General features: G+C 36.5%; 1 protein-coding gene across 1 annotated transcript in view; it reads right to left on the bottom strand.

Moving 5' to 3' along the window:
• Window positions 1-12,231, bottom strand: part of TMEM260 (transmembrane protein 260) — a 70,516-nt gene that overhangs the window by 15,518 nt on the left and 42,767 nt on the right. Inside the window, 4 exon segments of the mRNA XM_040226376.1 lie at window positions 2,337-2,508; window positions 4,754-4,923; window positions 7,248-7,362; window positions 8,888-8,971. Of these exon segments, the coding sequence (XP_040082310.1) occupies window positions 2,337-2,508; window positions 4,754-4,923; window positions 7,248-7,362; window positions 8,888-8,971 (541 nt within the window).

Here is a 12,231-nt window from a genome sequence, read left to right on the forward strand (position 1 = left end):
ATAAATCATTAGTATTAAATTTTTTCTTAATTCTATACTTAATATATACTTCATTCTACAATTTTATATGTACAGATTTCATTTTTTAAAGAAGACTTCATTAAAGTTTGGATATTATCACTTGAGCAATTATGTTTATGTTTTACCTGTCTCTACAAGTCATTTAACTAGAAGTGACAAATTAATTTTAATATAAATATGTAGAGGATGCTTCCCTGGTAGCTCAGTTGGTAAAAAATCTGCCTACAATGCAGGAGACCCCGGTTCGATACCTGGGTTGGGAAGATCCCCGGGAGAAGGGCATGGCAACCCACATCAGTATTCTTGCCTGGGAAATTCTATGGACCGAGGAGCCTGGCAGGAAGCAATCCACAGTGCTGAAAAGAATCGGACATGACTTAGCTACTGAACAACAACAACATATTGGAAATACTCAAAAAATACTTATTGAATTAGAGTTTATTTCCCAATAGTTTCAGTATTTGAGAATCAAAAGTCAAAGTCAAAGTTGCTCAGTCATGTCCGACCCTTTGTGACCCCATGGACTACACAGTCCACGGAATTCTCCAGGTCAGAATAATGGAGTGGATTCCCTTCTCCAGGGGATCTTCCCAACCCAGGTATCGAACCGGGGTCTCCTGCATTGTAGGCAGATTTTTTACCAACTGAGCTATGAGGGAAGCCCCTATTTGGGAATAGTAACATTCATTAAATAACCACTTTGTACTAGGACCTTAATGTTTCTCATTCAATTCTCATAATAACCTTATGTGAGAATAATTATTTCTGATACTGTTGATTGCCCACTCAACAGCCAATCCTTCTTTTCAACTAACACAATCCTGGTTTTAATCAGGGAGTTACAGTCATTCTCCTTTGCTAGTGAGTAGTTTTTGTAGTCATGTGACCCAATACTGGTTAGTGGGGCCTGAATTGGGTCTGGTGGGGGCATCTGGGGCGCATGTTATTCCCAATACAGAAGAAGAGAGAGAGAGAACTCAGAAGAAGCACTTTGCATGCAATGTTTGGAACCAGGCATCCTTCAATTCAAGAGACCTGCACAAAAGCTGCCCTAGAACACGGTCATCATGGAACTGCTTGTGTTATCAATCCTAAAAGCTCCTTTCTCCAGACTACTTGTTTTGTGAGATTAAAAACTCCGTAGTTTAAGCTACTCTTAGTCAGGGACTTTGTTTCTTATATTCAAAAGCATCCTAACTTACTTATCTAATGATTATTTCCATTTTATAGACAGGGAAACAGAAGTTCTGAAAGGAAAACTCTTTAGCCCTAAGTCACACATCCAGGAAGTGAGAAGATAAGGATGTGAATTCAGGTTGAATTAACTTTGAAATCCAAGCTTCTCAAACATAGCACCTGTATTTAAAATCATGGTATACCATATTATTAACAAATGATCTAGCTTTTGTCAGATTCTAGATCATTGTAATCAAGACCAAATGAATCATCAGTGTACATGACATAAATGCAAACTGCTTATAAAAATATGTATGATTTTCAAATTTCCCTATATTTGCAAATCTGTTTAAAGTGTTCTCAAAATTTTTCATTATTTATTAACTGAATGAAATTTATTAAGTATTGTTTTTGCAAAAAATTTTAAAAATCAGTATTGTGCCTACAATTTGCTCAATCAAACTAATAGTACTTTTTTGAGGTTAAGAATTTCTCTTCCTGATGACAGTTCTAAAAAGACCAGAGATAGATTTGTTCCCTTTAACTATTTATGGCTTAAACAATAAATCCTATAGTTTAAATATATTTTTTTTAGTTCCAGAAGATTGTTTTAACAGACCTTGAAATTTTCACAAGTCCTTTCCCAACATACTTTTGTTATAAGATCTAAAAAATTTACAAATTCTATAACAGAATTGTGGTTAATAATTTCTATTTTGAGTGAAATGTTTACTTACTTGCAGTATGACTTATTTTATAGTCAGCCTAATTTATTTTAAGCCCTGGACCAGTGAGCAGTGTTAATTTGAATGGCTGAGCTGACTGGATGTAAAAGAACAATTTAAAAATAAATTTACAACACAGTATTGTCATGGTCTACCATGTGAACTAGAGATCTAGGATGTTGTTTGAATCTGAGACATATTAATTCTTAAAACACTCAGTTTAAAAAAGAAAGAAGAAACACATGACTTATCCTATTAGTTACAGTAAAGGAAAGAATGTGATTTATATTTTACCTCAGAGTGATCATGAAAACTCTACCCATGCACTGTTAAAAAAAAGAAATAGTTCTTTAAAATACACGTTTTAAAACAACTGCTACTACTATATTTTAAGTTTATTTCTCACATACTTACTTCCTGATCCACTAATGAAATATCTGGCCTCAGTCCCTCACAATAATGCATGTAACGGAGAGAATTCCCTGGTAGATCTCCTCTGAGTAAGATAATTGCATCACGAGGCATGGAGGATAGAAGGTTCTTTGCAAATTTATCAATCACATAGTTGGTCCTTTGGTCACAAATGCTAAATAAAAGGATTTAAAAATATTAGAATAGCAACACATTGTTTTTGGTTTTAATAAGACTAGGCTTATTCCCCACTCCATTCCTTTCCCATTATACAATCTACACTTAGTGTTTTAAATATTCTAACATATCTTCTAAGAGGATGCATATATTTCAAAGGGAACACTACTAACTGGGGAAAAAAATGTAGAACTAACTGTGCTAGTGAAAAAAAGCAGTGTACTGCTTTACTTCTGGAATTTATAATCATTTCCATAAAAAGGGAACCAGTTAGTACTCAATAATGAGTACATGTTACCCTTAAAAACATATCCAATTTCACTAAAAAGAAGTACGGTTTCTGATTCCACTTGGAGTATAAGGTAATTTCATGTTAATTCCATTTGGTTCAAAGGGATTTTCAGAAATGCAAAAGGAAATTTGCCAGTTTCTGGCACAAATTTGCACATTTGTCTGACTCTCTTCCATGTAGAGGTTGATCCTTTCTACCACCTCCCTGGACCACTGGCTCTGTGTTCCTCTCTCCCTTCTAGACTGAAGCTGATTATCACTAGGGGATGAACCCAGTGAGAAAGAAGGGAAGGAATAATTTGTTGAGGTATTTACTTCTCTTCAGGCATTATTACTGTTGCCAACAACAGCAGTATAGCTCTTTTCAATGATGAAGTGGACTTTATGACTTCAAAGGAAAAACTGGCATGAATTCTCAGAGCCTTCCACAAAAAAAGAAAACGAATACAAGAGAGAAAAAGCATCAAAAAACTGAACAAGCAATGTCCTTCCTCTTATTATCAGGTCCATTACATGTAATGGTGATAAGAAACACAGCCTAAAGCTGAATGACTGAGTTAGCATCACAAAGCAAATTAATACTTCCAGGAACAAAATACTATCCCTGCCTTTGTAATTGATGGTGCAAATGTTTCCTACTGTGATTCCCTGGCTTTGCAGGGTGATGCCTCACCTTTTGCCACCCAGCAAAGTTCCATTCACCTGGGGGCAAAAATAATCCAAACCAAACCAAGCCACCCAGTCTGTGCAGGCATCCCTGGTGTGGAAACTGAGTTGCCCTAAAGACCTGAGCCAGGAGAAGAATGGGATAAAAGAGGGGTGGGAAACACACTATGGGCCTGGCAAACCCTTCTTGAGCCAGCTATGGAGTTGTATCAGGAATCTGCCTCCCCTTCCCACAAGGCCCCTAACATGGCTGCTCCTCGGCATTATGAAGTACATTGGCTTTTAAAGTACCAATCAAATCTCACTATAACAGAACTCCAGTGGACTCTTCCACTTCTATAAAGTTTATTCAATATTACTGCAAATAAATGAACTATCATCCAAGCCTTTACATCTTTTATGTTTGACTGACATTTACATTATAATGGTCATTAAGCAGATTTTGAAAAATACAAACAACACTAATAATGCATAAGGGTTAAGAAACTTGCAGAACTTTTGAGTATTCAAAATATTTAATATATACTACTACAGAGTATACTAGATAAGGGCCAAGGATTACTCAAAAGATAAATTCTTTGAAGCACAAAGTGAATTATTTTAGGGCATACAAAAAAAGCCCAAATTGGGACTTCCCTGCCAGTCCATGAGATGGTTGGATGGCATCAATGACTCCATGGACATGAGTTTGAGCAAGCTCTGGGAGCTGCTGATGGACAGGGAAGCCTTGCCTGCTGCAGTCCATGGGGTCGCAAAGAGTCAGACATGACTAAGTGACTGAACTTAACTGCCAGTGCATTGGTTAAGACTCTGTGCTTCTACACAGGGAGTGCAGGTTTGATCCCTGGTTGGGGAACTAAGATCCCACAAGCCTAGTGGTATGGCAAAAACAAACAAAAGCAAAACTTCAAATGTCTTTACTCTCCATCTAAGTGGTATTTTAGATCATGGAATTTTACATATACTCCACAGAACTTGCTCAAACTCATGTCCATGGAGTCATTGATGCCATCCAAGATTCTACAAAGTAGCTCTAGGATCCCTTTTAGTGGAAAATACACAGATAGTTTACAAGCACCACTTGAACCCCTGTTTGCAATGCCCTGAAACTACACATCACTCATGCTGAGATTCTTGTTCAAAGGTTTAACAACCACTGCATTCAGATCAAGCTATCTCACTTTGAAAGCTAGTGGAAGGTAAAGATAAAACAAAGCCCTAGAATCTAAATATCCCAAATGTCTCTGACTGGAAACCTACTTTTCATAAAAATAACCATGTATTACCTATAGTTAGAATATATTTGGCAAGTTACAAAAAGAATTGCTGAAAGCCATTCCAGATACTGAAGCCCATTGGTGTTGAGCACTCGGTTACTCTCAGATACAAGGGCAGCCAAACCAATGCCAGCAAGGACAGCCACCACTGCATTGCTCTGCATCCAGAATCGTTCCACCTGTGAACGAGGCATGGGGACAGTGCATCCAATTGACTGTTTTATGTAATCAATCAGGTATTTATATATTTTAAAAGTACACTGCATGCACCTAGTTGCTTACGCCTATGTCATTTATGTCTTCTTAACTGACTTCCCCAGCTCAACTCCATGTCACTTGATTTTTCCATTTTCAAGCATTTTTCCTTCCCTGTTTGACATGTGGATCTCCCTTTTTGGATCCACAAAGGCTTTTCTATACTGCATACTTAACCTTGAATTCTTTATCCTAACGTGCAAAGTTGAAGAGGTAGAGAAATGCTTTTGCTTAACTCCTGATGTTTCCTTCCATGAGAAACCCACCAGTATAACACTCTTTCCCTTCACTTATTTCTCCTGGAAGGATTGTAGGGACTGAGCTTACTGGAGAGTTTGGGAGTTGGGCCTGAAGAGCTCTCCTCTTTCCTCTCCCTTTCTCTTGAAAGTGAGTTGCCCACAGGAAGTACTTGTCCAGGGGCAGACTCTGGGGTGAGGTGAATTGGGGAGGGAAGAGGCCCGTCCTGAGCAGCACTGCTTGTGACTAGACTGTTTAGGGATACAGGATGAGGAGGCTCCATTGCCCACAGATATTAACCACATTCTCCAACCCCATCGTTACTGGTAACAAAGGTGATTCTCCCACCCAATGTACTGGTTTATCTTGTTCTCAACTGATTCAGAACTCAGGTACTCAAATAAGGTATTATTCATCAGGTCTCCTGGAAATACACACACACGGTTGGTTTCGGCTGCTATCTACATTGATATAGTTTCTGTTATAAGCAGAAGAAATACTCTAATTTCAGATATTGTAGTCAGGGAAAATTGAAATATACTTCCTGTTTTGTACAAGTGTGGACTGGTGAGGTAAGAAAATAAGGGAATATGTTGGTAAAAAGACCCTAAGTACAACCAATATTTCTTTGCTATTTAAAAAAGTTCCAGAAGAAAAGTGAAAAAGAAAGTGAAAGTCACTCAGTGGTGTCCGACTCTTTGCGATCCCATGGACTGTAGCCCACCAGACTCCTCTGTCCATGGGATTCTCTAAGCAAGAATACTGGAGTGCGCTGCAATGCCCTCCTCCAGGGGATCTTCCAAACCCAGGGACTGAACCCATCCATGTCTACTGCACTGCAGGCAGATTCTTTACCAACTGAGCCACCAGGGAGGCTCAGTCCCCTAAAACATTAAATTTAAATACAATTTCCAACTTCTCATCCTTCAACATGAAAAAACCATTGAAAACACTATAATTAAACCAGAAAGGAATATTCCTAAGACAGTATTATTAGAAACCTAAACTTCAGGATACTGCTCAGTAGCCATAGCCATTGTATAACCAAATACCACCAACATCCCCCTCTAAAAAAATTAAAAACACCATTAATCCTAAAAAAGAACCACCAAAATTCAATACAATACCACAACCAACACCACCACTTACAATTAACATGAGCCCCCCATAAATAGGCAAAGGTTTTGAAGAAAACCCCACAAAACCAAGCACAAAAATAGTACTTAAATATGATGGATATTATCATTATTCTTACATGGAATTTACCACAAGTAATGATATGAAAAACCATCATTGCTATTCAACTATAAGAACACTAATGACCAACATTTGGAATCACACCCACTAATAAAAATCATCAACAATGCATTCATCTATCTCCCCACACCATTAAACATTTTCATTAAGCTATTTAAAAAAATTCCAGAAGAAATGTAGTGGTTCCTATTAACATATCTGCAAGCACACATATAAAATGACTAACTTAAATATACCTTACATTTATTTTTCTATTTAACTATTGTGCTAATGAAACAATGCTTTTTTCCCCCTAAAAGAGGCCTTAGCCTTACTTATTCAATAATTTAATTTTGATTTGTGATCACGTATACACAATATCAGAGCTTCACTGATAGCTCAGTTGGTAAAGAATCTGCCTGCAATGCAGGAGACCCTGGTTCAATTCTTGGGTCATGAACATCCCCTGGAAAAGTGACATCCCCACTCCAGTATTCTTGGGTTTCCCTTGTGGCTCACCTGGTAAAGAAGCCACCTATAATGCTGGAGATGTGGGTTTGATCCCTGGGTTGGGAAGATCCCCTGGAGAAGAGAAAGACTACCCACTCCAACATTCCAGAGTTGGACATGACTAAGTGACTTTCACTTCACTTCACTTCATGTACAATTTTAACTATTTCTGAGACAGCTTGCCCTTCTACAAGATTCATGAAAGACAGATTTGTACATTCTTCACGAACTTTCTGGTCAAAGGATATATTTAGGGAAAACTTACCACACCCATGAAAAGTGGTTTTGAAATATCTAAATTTGCCCTCCAGGCAAAGAACAATGAATAAATGCAAAACATTCCAGTAAAAAGCCATATTAATGACGGGCTTTGTCTGTCCCTATAAAAAAATTAAAATATGTCCAAAATTACTTATATGACATGAATATTAATAATATTAACACTTACAAGCTATAGGAAAAATATTTGAAACTAAAAACCTTTCCATTTTTAAATAGGAACAAAGAAAGACCTCAGGCTTAAAAATGTGAGTTGGAATAGGTAACCAGAACATAGTAATAAGCCACACTGTACTACATATTATAAGCATAACTTGGAACTATGCAGCAAAAAATATGAAATTAAAATCTGCAGAAGAAATATAAATTACTAATCCTATTAAATTTAAGCTTAATTAAAAATATGTAAAACAAAAGAATAATTTCATGCATCAAAATAATAAAAAATTTTTAAATGACAAATCTCAAAGTTGGTGAGAATGAAGTTGTATGAGGATGTATGTTAGCACAATGTTCAAGAAAAATTAATTTGATAATATATCAATATATCAAGAGCCTTAAAAAAAATTCACATTCATCGACTCAGTAATTTGATATGTGGGCATAAATCTTTAAGTAAGAACCAGAAATACTGGATAAGAATTAATCCATAACAATGCCTTGGTATTTATTTACAGTAGTGGAAAAAGTGGAAGCAATCTAAGACTCTTAAACAGGAAAACATTTAAATTAATTGTCCCAGGTTTTAGAATGGACTATTATACAGAAATTTAAATGATCCTAAGTATTTGTTATGGTATGGAAATATGCTCACTATAATGTTAAGGGTTAAGGAAATAAAATAATAAGAATATATTCAAATATACATTTATATAAGAATATACTCAATAGACTAGAAAGTCAGTAAAGGAGAAATTAACAGAGGTTCAGTTCAGTTTGGTCGCTCAGTCGTGTCTGACTCTTTGCAACCTCATGAACTATGGCACGCCAGGCCTCCTTGTCCATCACCAACTCCCGGAGTTTACCCAAACCCATGTCCATTGAGTCAGTGATGCCATCCAACCATCTCATCCTCTGTCGTCCCCTTCTCCTCCTGCCCTCAATCTTTCCCAGCATCAGGGTCTTTTCAAATGAGTCAACTCTTTGCATGAGGTGGCCAAAGTATTGGAGTTTCAGCTTCAACATCAGTCCTTCCAGTGAACACCCAGGACTGATCTTCAGAATGGACTGGTTGGATCTCCTTGCAGTCCAAGGGACTCTCAAGAGTCTTCTCCAACACCACAGTTCAAAAGCATCAATTCTTCGGCGCTCAGATTTCTTTATGGTCCAACTCTCACATCCATACATGACTACTGGAAAAACCATAGCCTTGACTAGATGGACTTTTGCTGACAAAGTAATGTCTCTGCTTTTTAATATGCTGTCTAGGTTAGTCATAACTTTCCTTCCAAGGAGTAAGTGTCTTTTAATTTCATGGCTGCAATCAACATCTGCAGTGATTTTGGAGCCCCAAAAGATAAAGTCAGCCACTGTTTCCCCATCTATTTGCCATAATGATATAGTGACTATATTAATTCAATTAATGAACATGCAAAAAATAACAGAAAAAGGAACTACTTTACTCACTTTCTTGTTAAACATATATTTGCCCAAACTGCAAGGGCTTGAATGTTGAATGAGAGTTGGGTCCTCATATTTGTCACTTGAGAACTGTAAGAGACAATTTAATTTATTATTGGCAGAAAACAAATTTGCTAGTTCCAAACAAAGCATTCTTTACATACTATACCTGATTATGCAGTAAATAATTTTAAGACTGGGAGTCAGATTTTAAATTATTTTGTGTTCTTTTAAATTTGGGAGAAAAAGTACCACAAGAAAGAGCTAAACAGTTGTAAGATGTTTTTCAGTTTTAACACTGAATTACCAACTTATACTATTTGAGCTAAGAACAAATAATTATTTGGTATTTTTGATATTGGTCTACTATAATGATTTATAAACCAATCTGTATCTCAGATTAGTTTGATAAGAAGTCATGTGAAACTGAAAACAAAACTAATTCAAATAATTTTCTGGAGATCCAATCATGGAGAAATAAGGAAAGAGAATTGATCTCCAACCATGCTTTTTGAGGTTATCTCCTTTCTTAAAAGTCTTCCTTGTTTTCTGTATTATTTGGTACAAAAAGTGTTTAAGCAATCTCCAAGAAATGTATTTCCCCTTTATAATTAAATTCTTTCATTAACTAATAAACATTTTCCAAGTATTATTTGAGTTTTCAAATAGCTCTGGCAATCTCCAACTTTTAATAAAAAAATGACTCTAAACACTATCTCAAAGAACTTTCTTCGCCCTACTGGCAATTTTATTGGAGAAAATGTAATGCCATAATTATGGAAACCACACAATGTGTATTTTACTAATGGAGACTCATCTACTATGAGAAGATAGCCTTACTCATTTTCAAATACACTTGAAAAATTGATTCCAGCATGAGGTCCATTTCAAACTATCCTTCAAAAGGAACGAAGTCAGTCTCAAAATCAATTTGTAGAGATCTGTTGCTTAAATGTAAGCTTTTAAACATGGTCACTGCCTAGGGTTAGACTAAATAATTTCCATTATATAATTCAACAGGATGGCAATTTAAAGATATACATGGAGAAAGAACACAATTTGCTTGACTGGAAAAGGGTAGATGATTAAGTTATATCATGTTCAAGAATTTTTTAGTAGGTTAATTATGAGTTGCCTTTCTTAACACTCCTGTCCACTGAAACAATTAAAGATTAGGAATTCTCTCCCTCAGAGAGTGCTAGGATCATATCCCCATTCCACATATGACTTCATTGGAACAGTGTGGGTGTGCATGGGCATCACTTTTGTCAAGCCTTTTTTTCTGAGTATGTGACCTAACTGCTATTACTTCAATGTAAAGGAGACCTTTGAGTTCTCCCATAGATGACTTTTACATGCAGCTAATGAAAGTCAGATGTATGGTCTAGGATTACTCTTGAGGCATCTCTGGAGTTCATATGGGGTTTGTTAAGACAAAATATATCAATGATCCTGAATGTGATGACAGTTTTGGAAGGCAGGTAGTAAACAGCAGGCTGGGAGTCTTGGCATGGAGAAAAGCCCCAAACGAGAAGCCTACAGACACTGATAAAGTTGTCTTTATCTTTAAAAGGAGAACTGAGCTTCTTGCTACCTTATCCCCTACAGAAAAGAAAAAGGAGCCACAAGTCTTCATCAGACATAAACAGAAATATTTAAAGTCAATTGTAAGAACCTTAAAAGGTTATATAAGAATAAATGATGGCAGGGAGGTATTTTCAAGATATAGTATTAAATGAAAAACAGCAGGCTAACAAAACAGAGTGTATATTATGATTCCATTTTTAAAAACAAGCAAAAATATTAAAAATATTGGAAGGATATAGACAAGAATGTTAATGGATTAAGAACAATAGTTATCTCTGCATGCTGGAATTATAGGTAATTTTAATTTTGTTGGTTTTCTTACCTGTATTTTCTAAATTTTCTATAATAATTATGTATCATTTATTTAGAGTAGAAAGAAAGTAATTTAGAACTTCCCTGGTGGCACAGAGGATAAGAATCTGCCTGCCAATGCAGGGGACACGGGTTTGATCCCTGGTCTAGGAAGATTTCCTATGTCTTGGAGCAACTAAGCCCATGTACCACAACTACTGAGCCCAAGCTCTAGAGCCCACAAGCCGCAACTACTGAGCCCATGAGCCGTGACTACTGAAGCCTGTGCTAGAGCCTGTTTTCTGCAACAAGAGAAGCCAATGCAATGAAAAGCCCGTGCACCACAATGAAGAGTAGCCTTCACTCACTGAAACCAGAGAATGCTCACACAAAGCAATGAAAACCTAGCACAGTCAAAAAATTTAATAAAAGTAATTTAAAAAGAAAAGATCAAAGTATGGAAGGAAGCAAGAAAATCAGCAAATGAACAAGACAGAAACTGTGAGAACATGTCAGCTACCTCACATATAGATTTAATATGTTCCCCATATTTGTAAAACTTTTCAAGTTGTCCTGTGAATCCTGTATTAATACTGAGATCACTTTAGTGTCAGGTAAACCTATTCATACTTAATTTTATATTGAAATACTGTAATATTATAAAATTGCTATAGATAATTTTGTTATCTTAAACTCCATAGGTTTTAAAGCAAATATTAACCCATTTTTCAAAGAACACTGAGAGATAATATAGACAAAAATATATTAAGCTGGTTCTAATAAGGCTGGATTTTTAAAAATGTGTAAGTCAAAAATAGAGCTTAAGGACAGCTCAAAGGAAGTCTTAAAATCTTAAATAAATTAATATTTGAAGAATTAAATGAATATTGTTGTTCAGTCATTCAGTTGTGTCTGACTCCTTGTGATCCCATGGACTATAGCACACCAGGCTTCCGTGTCCTTCACTAACTCCTGAAGTTTGTTCAAACTCATGTTCATTGAGTTGGTGATGCCATCCAACCATCTTATCCTCTTTCATCCCCTTCTCCTTCAGTCTTCAACCTTTCCCAGCATCAGGGTCTTTTCCAGTGAGCAGGGTCTTTTCTAATGAGTCGGCTCTTTGCATCAGATGGCCTAAGTAGTGGAATTTCAGCTTCAGCATCAGTCCTTCCAATGAATATTCAGGACTGATTTCCTTTAGGATTGACTGGTTTGATCTCCTTGCAGTCTAAGGGACTGTCAAGAGTCTTTTCCAGCACCACAATTCAAAAGCATCAGTTCTTCAGTGCTCAGCCTTCTTTATGGTCCAATTCTCACATCCATACATGACTACTGGAAAAACCATCAGTTCAGTTCAGCTCAGTCGCTCATTCATATCTGACTCTATGATCCCATGGATTGCAGCATGCCAGGCTTCCCTGTCCATCACCAACTCCTGCAGCTTGCTCAAACTCCTGTCCATTGAGTCGGTG

Source organism: Oryx dammah, unplaced genomic scaffold (genome assembly GCF_014754425.2).
Source record: "Oryx dammah isolate SB20612 unplaced genomic scaffold, SCBI_Odam_1.1 HiC_scaffold_26, whole genome shotgun sequence".
NCBI classification, from domain to species: domain Eukaryota; kingdom Metazoa; phylum Chordata; class Mammalia; order Artiodactyla; family Bovidae; genus Oryx; species Oryx dammah.